Source organism: Anser brachyrhynchus (assembly GCF_964034855.1).
Source record: "Anser brachyrhynchus genome assembly, chromosome: 11".
NCBI lineage: Eukaryota > Metazoa > Chordata > Aves > Anseriformes > Anatidae > Anser > Anser brachyrhynchus.
The window spans coordinates 3,717,227-3,732,554 of record NC_137706.1 but is presented as its reverse complement, the minus strand read 5'-3'; the positions used below and the strand labels follow the sequence as shown (position 1 = coordinate 3,732,554).

Below are 15,328 nucleotides of genomic sequence, written 5' to 3'. Positions count from 1 at the left end.
AAACATTTCCGATTATCTGTTGGGATCGAAAATGTTGCTTTCTTTTACTGAAAGTATTATATCTGATAGAATTGTTGCAATTTGTTGTGCATCACACTAGCATGCTACAAACTGCTGCTAATAAATGTGTTGTCAGGGCAGAAAGGGGCTTTAAGAACTGCATTGTTTCTTCTTCGTTCACACATCTTAGCATGTGTACACTTTTTTTTTTCTTTTTCGAATATATTGGTTGTAGTTCAAATGTGACTTTTAAAATCTGTGACCAAGAAAGGTTTTATGGTGTTTGACTTTCCTTCCTGCCCCAACCCCTCTCCAGCACATAACGTTAGAAGAAATCCAGTTGGTGAAGCATAATGAAATAGATGAAGTATTGTATTTGTTGGCTTTTATGAATAAGCTAGTATTCGTTTACTGCTGCATTCTAATCATGGAATTCAGGTAATGGAGGTTAAGTAAGCCCTGGAGTATAATTAGAAAACAAATTTGTTGCTTGCAAACAGAGTACTGTGAATTCGATTCTTGGCTCTTATTTGGGAAGGAGGTTTAAATGTTAATTTTATTGCCTTCTAGCTTAAAATACAGCAAAGGTTAAATAAATATGGAACAGAAAAAAATCTAGTAGTATGACCTATAAAAGTATAAATGGCCTAGTGTTCTCTTCTGTTTGCACTTTTTCAGCGGCACTAAGTAATTTCATGTTAGTGTGGTAGCATTTAGTACTGCATCATATATGGCTTCTGTGTTCAAAAGTACATTCATAACCAAATATGTTTAAAACACAAACAAAAAAATACACTTAACAGTAAGATTGTCTTTTTTCAAAAGTCCCACTAGATGCCAGCAAAGGACCTTTTCAGATAATATAAGACAGTGAAACATTTGTAGGAATTCTCAATACCATTACTCTTAGAAGAGTTGACAATATATTCATTTCTTTGTGCTGTTCATTTTGATAATTTTATTGGAAAAGAAATTAGTAGTTAGCTATGAATATATGAAGTGGTTTGTTTATAATATACAGCATAGCTTTCTTTTGTAATTGTGCTTTGTAACCATATTTAACCTAGTACATAATTCTCTTGGTGTTTCATAGTTTATGTAGCTGGCCATATATTTGCATGTCATATCAAACAGTAATGAATGTTCGCTTAATCTGGACTTCAAGCAAACAAGACAGTAGCTTGCTAAGATGGTAGCTTGCAGAATATTTTTATTTCTTTCTACCTTTAACAGCTGTAATTTGGAAAGGTTAAAATATTATTTAACATGGTAGGCTGAAAGTAAGTGCTGAATTATTAATCAGGATAAGTTATTTCTAATTCAGTTGCATCTCACTAAAAATTATTAACTAATTGGCAGGAGAGCTTTTTAATATGTGCAAATCTTTGCAAAGTGTGATTGGTTAACAACGTGTAGATTGTTAGATAATGTCAGATTTCTTTCAAGTTTTATTTAAATAGAGTAGAAAAACTTTTATTTTTTTTAGGGGAGAAGGGTTATTTCCCTGGTTTATGCATAAGTCAGACCTCAGCAGTTTGCTAGCATGGTTACTATTTGGAAATTCAATCCTAGACTTGATACTCAATTATATGGGATTTCATTCCTACCAACTTCCTGTAATTCTAAACCTACGGGTAAAAATATTAGTAGTCATACGCTGCTGAGGAAAGTACGGACACATTGACTCAGCTAGTGCAGCTGCAGCAGGAGTTGCTGTTTTAAACTTGGAAATACTGGGAGTTTATTATATTCATTTTTGCAAATTACAGAAGGCATAATTGAAACAAGGTTAGTAGTGTTTGTCAGTGTGTTGCAGCTGAGGTCGTTGGAACATAAGTGCTTTATAAATGAGTGCTTTCTGACTACAAGCAATCAAAGACGGTCCAGAAACTGCAGTTCAACGAATGGCTGACTTATTTCAAGAGGTACAGTCTTTTTTTTAACACTAGTATCTTGTAGAAATTAGGACAAAGCTTGCTACTTCTATGAGCTTTTACTGTTGTGATGTACTAGCTCTAGGTTATGTGCAGCTGCCTGTAGCCTTCCTGCTGAAGGATTTTTCTGGTTTTCATTCACTAACATGCGTGGAAATGAGAACAAATGGCACGACGGTTAAGACTGCATTTTGCAACTCAAAGAAGTAACACAGATCCGTTATCAGAAACCTCCGAAGATGTTTTGGATAGTAATAGTGGGATGTACTTCAAAAGGACACAGAACTCTGAACCTAATGTTACACAAATGAACCTGACTCCTAGACAAGTTGCTTGTGCACCTGTAATGCAGCAAATAATTAATCAAGAGAGAAAGGCAAATATTTCTTCACTGCAAAAAAAAAAGAGCACCTCACTGCATATTTCTCTACAGTCTAGAAAGTATAATGGATATTTTCAGTCTGGTGATGGCGAAGACACTTCATTCATCAGTATTGGTAATGAAGGAAATTGTGGCGCTAGAATTGTGGTTGATCATCCAGCTAACGATAGCCATCTGAGCAGTAGCGCTGCGTGCAGTGGCAGTCTTAGCAGTATTGCAGCCAGTGACAATGGATCCTTGAGCAGTGCTGGCAGTGACTATGGATCATGTACAAGTACCACGAGTGATGGAGGTTCATATAGTAACAGTGTCATCAGTGACAGTGGTAGTGGCACTCTTTCGATGAGCGATGGTGCTTACTGTAGTGGTGTTGTACATGGTGACTTTCCATATGGAAACATTTCTAACAAATGTAATCCCTATAGAAACAACTCACCTCAGGAAGAAGTACAAGCGTGTAGAAGTAATACTACTTTTGACCAAGATGCTTTGTCAGTGAGGAAGAAAACTAAAATTCCACTGCGGCGTTGTTCATCATTGGTAATTTTCCCTAGGAGTCCTTCCAGTACTCCCCCAGCTTCTCCCATAACCTCAGGTCAGCTGCCGTATAGAGGTGCCTATCAGACATCACATAAACTAATTATTTATCCCAGTGAGCCGGCACATAAAGAAGATCAAACCATTTCTAAGGGTTTCCTTTCAACAGCAGTCAATGGACTTCGGCTGTCTAAAGCAGTTTGCTCTTCTGGTGAAGCTAGAGATGTTCGACCGCTTTCCTTGAATACATCATTACAGGACAAAAGTAAAATTTTGAACAGTTCTGAGCAGGCAACTTGCGAAGAAGTAGCTGGTGGCTTCTCATGTATTTCAGTTCATCTGACTCAAAGAGCATTTGCATCAAGCAGTGAAATGGTTAATGGCTGTTGCAGTGCAGAGTTAAATCTGAACTCCAGTGCAAAATACCCTCCTTTAAAACTGGCACGTAGCACATCTGCATGTTTACCCTCAAAAATAGATTCAGAATACCAGATGAATATAAATGAACTGGAAAGACCAAATGCACAGACGAGCAAAACCCACCATGTTTTGCAAAGAAGTGTTTCATTGGAAGGATCACGTCAAAAAGTTTCTTGCTGTTTATCCAGTCTTAAATACAAGTGTCATAGTGCAAGGACGTCTCAGTTGCATATACAGTTCAAGCCTGGGAATGAAGGAAAAACAAGTGGTGTTAACAAAAGATATGGAACCTCTAAAAGGGAAATATCTAGCACTTCTTTGCGGAGGCCCCATAAGGTGAGTGTTCTGGTTTATAGAAAAATCTGACAGTACTTTACAGCTGAAATTTAAATGGAAAATAATAAAATCTATAATCAAGGTTTTAGCACAGCTATTTCAGAATTTCCTAATGGTGTCAAACTCTCGTCATTAGGATGTTATTTTTTATATGATCTGTATCTTGTTTTTTAGATTTGTGTCTTAGAATATGGTACTCTTTTGAATAGGTCTTAGAGTGGAATACCTGTATATAACATGTATTATAAACTATAATTTCCTGCTTACATAACTTGAAGGGATTTTCTTGTCTAATTATTCAGACATTGGAGGTATCTAAACTTCAGTTTTGTGAAGTTTTAAATACATAATTTTACTGCCTAATAATAATTATTATTAAAATTGCATATAAAATGGGTAAAAAATGAGTAGATTAGAGACTTTCAGGTTTATTTCTTATAGGCTTTATTTTATAGTACAGTTCACTCTATATAGAATTAAAGATAAGTAATATTTGAGCAGAGAAACTGTAAATACCATTTGTTTCTGTATACACCCTGAACCACAGGAATTTTCAGAGTTTCCTTTCCTTTTTTTTTTCTTCCAACCACTACTTCAGTCTGAGCAGTACACTGTAACTTAATACCTCTCCCAACAACATTGCTGTCCAAATTATAGTACTTCAGTCTAGATAAATATATTTTTTTGGTAATGAAACTCATGTCCAACTAAACTTCAGAAGTGTGTTTGCTCTTATTAACTCTTGAGGCAGTTTATATTAGTAAAGTATAAGCCATGTGAAATGTGGATTTTAGAATTTGTTTAAATAACATTGTGAAGATATGAACAAGCTGAATATTATTTATTGGTTTTATTTGTGAATGCAGATGAAAGAGCAACAACTAATATTTACAAAAGTTATTTCAAATTAAGACCTCATTCTCCATGAATTAGAATTACTGTAGTTTTAATTAATTTACTTGTAGAAGCAACGAGTTTTATGCCAAAGTTCTATATTAGTGGCAGTTCCTGTCTGAACTAGTAATTGTATTACCTTGAAGATAATATCCTGCAATTTTCATTCTGTCACTGCCTTTAGTTAGAGTAGTACCTGATGATTCCATACTTTTTGACTTCTTTCAAGTTTTGTATTGCTTTATGGAAAAAACCAAAACAAACATATGTTCTTTTTTATAGAACTGTGATTTCAGTTTAAGCTTCATTTTAAAGCTCATAGTGGATCACAGGTAACCACTGTATATTATTTGGCAGTTCCTCATCCCCAAATCCAATTGTTAATGGCAAATTCCACAGTAAGCACAAACAGATTATGACATTTTAAGTAGTCTGGATCTAGTTATTCTTAAAAAAAAAAAAAAAAAGAATGGAAAACGTTGAGTCATGCACCTCAAGTACATTTCACTGCTAGCTTCTGTGTTTAATGTCAGTTGATATGTAAAATATAAAATGCTTAAATACTGAATGAATTTTATTATGTTCCGTCCAGTTAGAATCCAAGTTCAGGATTACTTTGTTAGTAAACATTTCCAGAGAACCTCATAGCTCACTGGACTGACAGGTTTGTGTCAGTTCCCAGGAATGGTGTTCACAGTGTATTGTCATGAAATCTAGGCTAAATTTAACTTTTTAAAGCACTTTAGAGCATGCTCCTGTGATAGGACAGCATCTTTACTGTGCTAATGTGGCAGCATATTTTAACCTTACCAATTTCTTAAAAATTTTTTATCTTCCAGGTAGAAAATTAGAGAGATGAGTCTTTTTTATTTGTTTGTTTCAAAAAAGGTCGTTTGAATCCCAAATTGTTGTGGTTACATTGTACCTTTCATGCATTTGCAAATATTTGGTTTGTGCCAAATATTTGATTTGTACCGTGACCACATACAAATTAAAAAGATTTCTGATGCCAGAAAACTGGACACTGAAGGTTTTATAGTAGTATGTTTGTTTCGGATTCCTCTGAAAGGCACAGAAGCATATCGCTGTTGAAGTGGCCCTATCAGTCTTTATGTAAAATCAGTTTTTGTACAATATCCTTTAAAACATGTAATAAAAATGTAAAGGCTCTCCCCCCAAACCAAGCAAAAGCCATAGTGACTTTATGGCAGTTTAGTAATTCACTAGAATAAACTAGATAAATATTTTTGTGTTTGCTGTTACAGTCTTTGACAAATATAATAGGTTCTATGGCAATCATTTAATTACATAGTCCAATTAATTATCATGGTGTGTTGTGAGTCATTTAAAAATAAACAACTCCCAAAATATTTCTCTTGACTCCAGTTAGTCTGGCCTAGTATATTGATATGCTGAGTCTGAGTTCAAATTTAACAAGTTGATACTGGAGTAGCATTTAGTAATGTCAGCTATCTGTACAGAGCAGTCATGAAATCAAATCAGTGCTTTGGTCAGACACTGCAGAGTCTGAAGCAGTGAAAGGTCTATGCATTCTTTTCTTAGGTGCCTAGCTACTAGCCTTCAGCCACCTAGTATCAGGTTTCCTGCTTTCTATAATCAACAGCTTGTTAAAGGCTCACTTTTAAAAAAAAAAAAAAAAAAAAGAAAAAATCAAAACATAATTTCTGTGACAACTGGCCTTGGATTATTTTTAATTAAGTTAATAAATGTGGGAAATGGTGATGGCCTCTATGGCACTGCTGATCTTTACTGGAAATACGTTGAATAGGTTCTGCAGCAGGGAGTGGAATTTCGTTTATGCAAAGCAGGAGGAAGAGGTATACAAGTGCACGATTGCATCATTGACAGTTGCCCTTGACTTTGTATATATGTTTTTAATGTGTTTTTTTTTCAGCGCATATGTCTCTTGGGGTGGATGTAAATCTATAGCTAAAGCACTTTGCTGTCACTGGTGTGAACTGGGAGGGTAGGGCTGAGTAAGGGAACAGGTTACATGTTGCATATGCAGACATTAGGAGGTACAGAGGAAGGGCAGTGGCTACAGTTACACTTGTTGTTGACCGTGAACAAACTTTTTGAAACAAGAAGAAAAAAAAACTATACTAATCTCTTCCACGAATACGCTATTACGGTGACATTCCTGTTGATATCAGCACTTCCTTCCAAATCAGTATCGCTGCTGGTTAGAAGATGTATATATCATAAATGTACTTGCAAATGTTTTAGTAACTGTATGTCTTTAATGTAATTTCTTATACAATTAACAGAATTGTTACCTTTTTGCTTACAAGTAGTTTTGCTGAAGTTTTGTCTTCATTGAATGAAACTCACACTGAAGAAAAAAAATTCAGAGGTGATTTAAAAAAATAAAAAGATTTTATATTGTCAGCTTTGTGTGGAAAAAAATAAGTTGTAATTCTTCAGCTATTTTCATCAAGTTCTGGAACTTCACATTTTGCTTTCGTAACAGGAGGTGCTGTTTGAATAGCATCAGCCAATTCTTTATCCACCAAATAGTCATCCATCAGATCCCTTTCTCACCAATGTAGAGACAAGGGACTGTGTGGGACTGTGTCAAACAAAGGCCTTACAGAAGTACAGGTAGCTGACATCAATTGCTCCAGCACAGAGGGCCATTAGATCGTTCGGGCACAATATACCCTTGGTGAAAGTCATGCTGGCTGTCTCGAATCACCTCCCTGTCTTCCATATGCTGTACCATAGCTTACAGGAGGCTCTGTTTCATGATCTGCCTAGGCAGACAGGTGAGGCTGACAGGTTGGTAGTTCCCATGGTTTTACCTTGTACCTTTTTAAAAACGGCTGTGATGTTTCCCTTTTTCTAGTCATGGGGAACTTCATCTGGCTGCCAGGACTTTCCAAATACGATGGAGAGTGGCTTGGCAACTACGTCAGCCAGTTCCCTGACTAGTCTGGAGTTGTCTTTTCTGCACAAATTGTTATCTCTTTATACTGTTATGCTCTGATTACCTCCTCACCTAATAATGTTCATCTTGTTCAGTATTGCACATCTTGAAGGATCATGCTACAGGGCTGCCTATTGCCCTTTCTGTGTTGTGGGATATCAGTTCAGTCAAGGAGAATTACAAGTTCCATTTGGCAGTGATGAACCGTGCGTAATGTTCAGGATATTGTCATCCTGAAAAGAACACTGTCTTGGTTGTAGCAGAATACTTTAATAACTCTGTACATTAAAGCTCTAGAGCTTTTTAGTCAGCAGTGAAAATTACATGTACATATTAAAAAGGATTTTTTTTTGTTTGTGCTCTGCACAAATTATAATTAACCCCATTCTGTTTATCGCCTGCAATTGAACTGAGTTGGAGTAGGTTTCTCATATGCCAACCAAAGGAAAGACTAAAACTGCAAAACCATGTGGAGCAGAGCTCCTGAAACAGCTATATAAATTTTTAATTACCCAGTCTTCAGGTTGATTCATGTCCTTTTCATCTACCACAAGAGTGGAGAAAAATTCATGGTGTGGCTTCTTTAATATAGCCATAAGCTATAGTTACTGTCTCTAAGGCTTACTGAAAAGAAAGAATGTGTTATAAAGTAAAACTTTGCTCCCAAGGGAAGATAGAGACATTTTTCCTTTCAATCCTGACTAGCTAAATAACTTCGAGGCTTTCAGATACGAGGCTGTGATCAATGCTATGTTTTGATGTCGTTGTTTAGTGGTACATCACTTTTGCTTTTTGTGAGAAATGGAAACCACAGCACATTTTTTTAACCCAATGTTTATTGGAAAATGTGATGTAGAAATCAGTCTCTGTAAGCATTATGGCATAAGACAACAAAGCGAACTGTACCTGCAGGTATTCTTCCAAGAATTGTCAAGAAGGTGAACTAGAAAATTATTAAAATACTAACAATAATATTTTTTGATCTATTAGGTTGTCTTACTGAAGGAAGGTGGCCAGTCTTTTTAAGTGACTGAAAGGGAAATGAGGGGAATTACAAGCTACTGCAACATGCCAGTCTGGAAGGAAGAATGTAGAGAATAGGCTTATGAGGTGTGACAGTTTTTTTTTTTGTTTACAGGGAACAGAGAATGAGCTTGGCTTTCATAAAAGGAAGCTACATCTCACAAATCAAACTAACCAGCAACATAGGAAAATGAGTGATCTGATTAATACAGGACACTTAAATTCTCAAAATATTTAACAAGAACCCTTAGTAGAAGTTCTGAAAAATAGTCTCAAGACGTAAGTGTAGAAAATGCTTCGTCACTGGTAACAGCTATTTAAAAGATAGAAACAGAAATGAGAATTAAATTGTCAGCTCTGAAATTACAAAAAAAAAAAATTATGGTAGTGAGCAACTAGACAGTAGAGTGGATGATTTGAAAATCAGTGTTGATAAATGCCAAGTAATGCACACAGGGAAAATCGCTAATGATGCATGCAAAGTAATGGTCTCCCATACTGGTCAGGAAATATTTTATGTCGTGGTAAATGACTTTCTGAAAATGTCAACTCAAGTCGTCTTGACAGTTTTAATGGCAAATAGAATGTTCAGTTTTATTAGGAAAGGAATAAAGGAACTAAATTAAAAACACCATTATGGAGTTGTACAAATCCACGTATGATATACAAATTTCAGGTCATCCTCTTTCAGAAAGTGTGCCTAACTACTAGAAAAATAAAAGTCACAAGATTGGTGTAAGTTTTATGTGAGGAGACTAAGTAGACCAGCAGCTTTTCAGCTTGGAGGAGGGAGGGGAGAAATGATATAAAGAGTGTTTAGTAAAGTTATAGTTCGGGGGGGGTGAACATTAATGGGGAATTTACTCTTGTATCATAAATATATTCTCTGTTGAGTTGCTTTTGCAAGAAGTTGTGGGTATCGAAAAAGAAATGGATTTCAAATGGAGGAAGGTCCATCAAAGTATATTGCATTCTTGATATAGAAAAAGTCCCTGATGAACTACTTATTTGAACCTGGAGGATATGTTGGGGGAAGTACTACTCTTACATCTTGCTCTTATTTCCTTTAGCATCTGTTCTTGGCCATTGCTAGGGAGAGGATACAAGGCTACGTAACATTTATCAGACTCCTAGGTTCTTTGGTGCCTGCCCAGCCCTTGCAGCTGCCTAGGATCAAATGGTAGAAATGCTCTTTAAAGTTCTCACATCAGCCTGGGCTGAGAGCTTTCTTCTGTGTTCCAACACATTTTTTTTCCTTGTGTTCTGTAAGTGGATGAATTTCACAGATTGAGCAAGCAATTGAAACTGACTGGCATTTTCAAGTGAGTCAGTAGCTTACAACTTGCCTTTTACCCTTGTCTGAAGGGGACTGCCCTGCATTTCTGTTAAGTGTCTCTGTTTCAAATGAACTTTCTTCCTTGCTCCTTGTGACGAACAGAACACACTGCTTTGGGAATGCAGCCAGCAAAATGTTTGTAGCTCATTTCAGTGCTGTTTTATGGATCCGTAATCGTCCATGTTTTAAGAGATCACTCACTCTCGTTGCATTGTGGCAGTTCAAGGTAAACTGCAAGTCTGCAGATGGATGCAATTATCATTTAAGACCTAGGGCTGCTTTGGGCTGTATGGACTGGAGCATAAGCAAACAGAATTTAAGGAGGACATCAGCAAGTTTCTGGCTGAAATTATATTCAGGCTTTAACTGGAGTCATTAAGGATAAGGCATATTAAAATGCAAATGGGACACTATGGCAACTCAAGCAGAGGAATGTGGGAGGAAACAGAACTGAGTTCTCCCAGACCTGCATGGCTTCGCTGGCAGTCTGTGATTTTCATGGCATAAGGGAGAAGGCTGCATTCAATAACATGAAAGCACGGCTTTCCAATGAGGTTTCTAGAACTTAGAACAGTGCTTACTATTTTTTTAGTTTCTACCTTAGCTATTTGTTGTGTTTGTCGTTGTTCCAAATTAAACTTATTAGGAATAATAATAACAAATACTTAAATACAAAGAATATATCCGAAGTGGTTAACATCTGCAAATTATAGGCCTCTAAAAACTATCTAATGTGGGAAGTGTCAAGTAACTTTCATAACAACTGTTGAGCTTATCTGAAGTAAATTGTTATGCACTCTTGTAGAAATAATTGCAGGTGGGTTATTCGTGTCCTCTTTGCCTTGTGTCATAGAGGTTGAGGCATCCAAGGTCAGTTTGTACAGGACAGTTTAGGCCTGATGGGATTTATTAATTTGAGCATAGCACAGCTTAAGACAAACCAGTAAATGCTGCTGTAGCCAGGTCATCTGAGGACTATGTTTAGGGTTGGCAGCAGTAGGTTTAGGCTTGGGAGAGGTCTGTGTCCCGTCCCCCCCGCCCCCCCCCCCCAGTTTAATTTTGTTTTATTATGTTTCTTGCTCTGAATAACAAAAAGTTGACTGTGTGTATTGAGTCCACTGGATGAGTGTATTTATTAGACAGTGTGATTAACATCTGTGACATTTGAAATGAGAAACAGGTCAAACCAGGAAGAAAATTACATGTGCATTTAAATGTTTGATAGGTTTTTACAGTTTTTAAATGTTTTAACCTTTATGTTGTTAATTAGTGCAGGTAAAAGTGCACCTGTAATTGTTACTACAAGTGTTTTTCTCAGCCTTTAATTGAAGTCATAAGGCTTGACAGAGAATTTCCCACAAATAGATGCAAAAGTTTTATGTTTTTTATACTATTGTAAAGTTGACTTGATATGAGAAGCAGCTTGTCAAAGTAGTAACTAATGAAATATTTGGTACTGTTTTCTGATTTATTTTTTTTAATGTTTATTTAAAGTGTTAGCTGCTTGAACACAGAAGGCCAAATTTGGATTGGCTCTTGACAGTTATAAACTGTAATATTCCTGCTTTTCTATATAGTAGCTTATTTGGCACATCTTTCCATAAAACCAAGGGAACTCAAATTCCTGATGAATAAAACATACCCTTTACTAGTTTTTGATTTGTTCTTTGTTTATGTTGTGCTTAAGTATGCTTCGGTTATATTAGGCGTCAAATTATCTTCCTGTGACCCATGTGAAAATAAGTTCTCATACACCAAAAAAACACCCAAACCTATTTTGAATTACTTTGTTAATGACTATGTAAGCCCAGGTTCTTCAAGTAGCAAACACTGAATGGAGTAATATGAATGGTGTGTTAAAATAACCGTAGGCTAAATATGAACTTTCAAGGAATCTACCTATAGAGTATTTGTGCTGTATAAAAAGTATAAGCTATAAATGGCAAAACATGATATTTTTGCTCTGGTCTTTGTAGAGCAGGAATTCTCTGAAAATATCTTTAAAGGCAAGGGAGAATTAGTGAAAATAACTCGTGTTATGTCTAAATGCCGTCTGTTAAACAGATGGTAAAACTGCTGAGGCATGTTATGCTGATACCTTTCTCTGGAATCAGCCAGCGGGGCTGAAGGTCCTGCAGAAACATACGTTGTGTAATAACCATCTATCTAACATTAGCTATTTTCTCTTCTTTGGAAATGCCAATGGGTTCTTATACCTCAGTAACTGTCAACTTGTATTTGATCATAAAGGCCAATTAAAAAGAAATGCCTGCATTTCATGGAGAAAAAAAATCTCACCACCTACCTCTGCCCCATAAAAATACAGGTACAGGAGATTGGGACTTTAATGAATTCTGTGCAGTAAGGTAGTTATGGCCTTGCAAGATAGAGAAAACATTGCTTTTAGAATCCATGAACTTGGTGAGATCTTAACATGATCATTCAGTTTTGGTCATTTGAAATGTCTGTTTTCCTGTGATGAGTTGTGCGTTGTGCAAGAAAAAAAGCTCAATTCTCTTGATTTAGAGTTCAAGATAGCTAAATAATACAGTCAGGGCAGGCAGCATGAAAAGAAAAATACCTGAAGTTGCTAGTGTAGCTTGGGAAAGTTTGTTTTTATTTTCAGTGTTTTTTTTTTCGTTCTCATCAAGCTTGTAACTAACATTGATGTTTGAGTGTTTAAGCAAGAAGAATGTTGGTTTTATAAGGGATCTATTGAGTTCTTGTTTTCTTAAGCAGCGATAGTCTGGATCACTGTTTGTTTTTTCAGTTTGAATTGATACTTTATATTCTGTATAATAAAAGCTGTGTATTTTCTCCTTTTCCCATACAGCTGTAGATTTGTGTGTGAAGACCAACTTCATGTACAACTACTTGTCTGTTTGTTCAGGAAAAGAGTGGGAATATGCTTCATGCACTAATACCAAGAAAAACTTAATCACAAAAGTTGGTAGAGAAAATATTATTTCAACACCATGGTCCTATACAAAAGCTGTTTCACATGGCACTGTGATGAGTCCAACAATTAAGGAAGGCATTAAATTCAGATAACTGCTCAAACCTGATAAATTATGATAATGTTCTAAGTATTGCTCTTTAATGTGTGACCCAGTATGATGACACTGGGACACTCAGATAATCACATGGGGTAGCAGTTTAAAATCTGTTTGTATCCAGTTTATGATAGGAAACAGGAAAAAAAATCCAGCATCTTAAATGCTAAGGCTTATTAGGTGTATATATATATAAAATAGATGGGAATGAGTTTTGGACTTCAGGTGTGTATGGATTACTTTTTCAGTGCTTTTACTCTTTGAACGCTCACTTTGGCATTGCATTAGAGTTCTTCAAATGTATTGTATATAGCAGCTGTCTGTCCTTGCATGTTTTTAATAACTTTCTATAGACTAAACCACTGAATCAGTAAAATGAAAGGCCTCTTTGTTAATGTAATATATCATTAATAGAGGTTTATGCACTTATGGTTTGGCAAGCGGAAAGTTTGAGTTCTCTGGCTGTCAAGAAGTTAAAAGTTGACAAGAACAACTGGCCCACTTGTCTTTCCTAAAGAAACTGGGATGCCTGCTCTCACAAAACAGATCCAAACAGTTTCAACTCCATTGACATTTAATTGTTAATGTGTGTGATGTCTGTTTCAAAGCTTCTTTGGCACTTCTTTGAAGGCAGTTAGTCAGCTCGTCATAGCAAGGCACTCTGCTTCAGAGCATTCCTGCTATCTGATCTATGCATTAGTAGTTTGGAGGTCAACAAAAATCTCCACTGGTGTGGATTTTACTCGCTGGCTGGAGGAGAAAGTACTGTTAAAGGTTGGTTATCAAGGCCAGCTCTACTAAAAATAGCAGGAGAGACAGCAGAATAATAAAGTGAATAACAGGAGCCTGTACTAAAATAATGCTGGTAACAAACACAATGTTCTGCGGTTTTCTCAAATGCCGCAGACTTTTGTCCCACATTCCAGTAATTTATTTGAGCGGCTTGTTCCACTTGAGGAGTGCCAAGAACTTTACAAATACTAAGTCTTTTAACGTGTCTAAGGTATGTGCTGTGCCATTTTAAAAAGAACCTCATAGGCAGAAATGATAGCTATATTTTTCCAGAAGCTTGTGGTCTGTAATAATACAGAAAATTTTCCTTTACTAGGTCAGGGAAGCTTCAGACTCTTCTGGTATGAAAACCTGTTGTAGCTTTCTATACCCAACCAGTTTGTGAACTGAAAAGCTATTTACTTCTGCTTTGTGTTTGGTTGTCCTCCCTCCTCTCCCCCCCAGTCTGAATATGAGACATACATAACCTTAAGTTAAATTTATAGTGCGTATCTGTAGATTTCTGGCATGCATGATATGTATGATAAGCTCTGCAGTCCAGTTGCATATTGTGCTTTTTGGGAGGTATAAAAATTAAAGCTTTAAGTTAGCATTGTCAATAAACTCATACAGGTATGAGGCACTGTTTCTACACATACACGTACAATTTAAAGATGAAATAGGCAAACCTGGGACAACAGACCTAAAGAAAAGAGGTACTAGAATTATTAAGGGAGAAACACCTATATCCTTTAAAGTCAGATGTTCAAATGGAGAATGCGGTCAATGGGACAAAAAGATTGGGTAAAATTGGATGATAGTTTTAGTGTCTTGAAACCTAAAAATACAGTCATACTCAGAAAAAGGTGAAATGTACAGCTTTGTCCTGAGGCAAAGGAAATAGATTTCAATGAGTTGCTGAAACCAGGAATGGAAAGCTATGGAAGAAGACCATCAAAATCCTTGGGTGATGAGTTTGAATAAAAGCTTATGGTACAGCAACAAATTTAGGAGGAAAGTCTGTAAATAATTGTATTGTTCTGTGAGAAATGCTTAGTTGTTTAAGTATATAACAAGACAGTTATTTTACTTGAAATAGCTAGTGGAAGTGCCTTTACATTTTGCCCTTTAAAACGATGTTTCTGTTAGAGATGCTGAGGATCTCAGTCCTAACTCTGAACAACTCTTCCTCCGTTTCATTAGCGCTAGTCCATATGATCTAAATAAACAAATAAAATCCAAGTCCCCACCCCCAGCTTTGTCAAACTTCATTTATTTTGAGAACGACGAAACTGTCCAAGACTCTGAGTGTTGATTCAATAAGAGTTTGTTCTACACAGAAAAAGTGTTCTTGTCTATGCTTCAAGAGTGTCTTGAAATTCTTAAAAAACATTGCTATATTATCAGGGGTTTGAAACAGTATTTTTAAATACTTCACAACTTTAAGGTTTTTGTGCTTTTTTTTTGTGTTTTATTTTCCCTAGACTCGAGATGATTTTCTTGGGCAAGTGGATATTCCTCTTTATCAGTTACCGGTTTGTATTTATTTTTTGATTTTTTTTTTTGTTTTAAGACTGTGAAAAAGTGATTTTGTAAACAACTGTTTTAGTTATCTAAGAAAGTAAACCTTACTCATGATATAAGTGTTTGAATTCTCCTGTTCTGGCTGTTTACAGCTGATATTTACCAAAAAGA

The 15,328-nt window shown here is 36.0% G+C and overlaps 1 protein-coding gene across 2 annotated transcripts in view; it reads left to right on the top strand.

Annotated features, from left to right (window-relative positions):
- Window positions 1–15,328, top strand: part of NEDD4 (NEDD4 E3 ubiquitin protein ligase) — a 56,268-nt gene that overhangs the window by 17,065 nt on the left and 23,875 nt on the right. The window contains exons 1-2 of one of the 2 annotated variants that reach the window (XM_080551722.1): window positions 1,807–3,609; window positions 15,118–15,168. In XM_080551722.1, the coding sequence (XP_080407848.1) occupies window positions 2,101–3,609; window positions 15,118–15,168 (1,560 nt within the window). In that variant the 5' untranslated portion in view covers window positions 1,807–2,100. Of the gene's footprint in view, window positions 1–1,806; window positions 3,610–15,117; window positions 15,169–15,328 lie in introns of those variants that run through there. The other variant, XM_080551723.1, reaches the window with a different exon arrangement.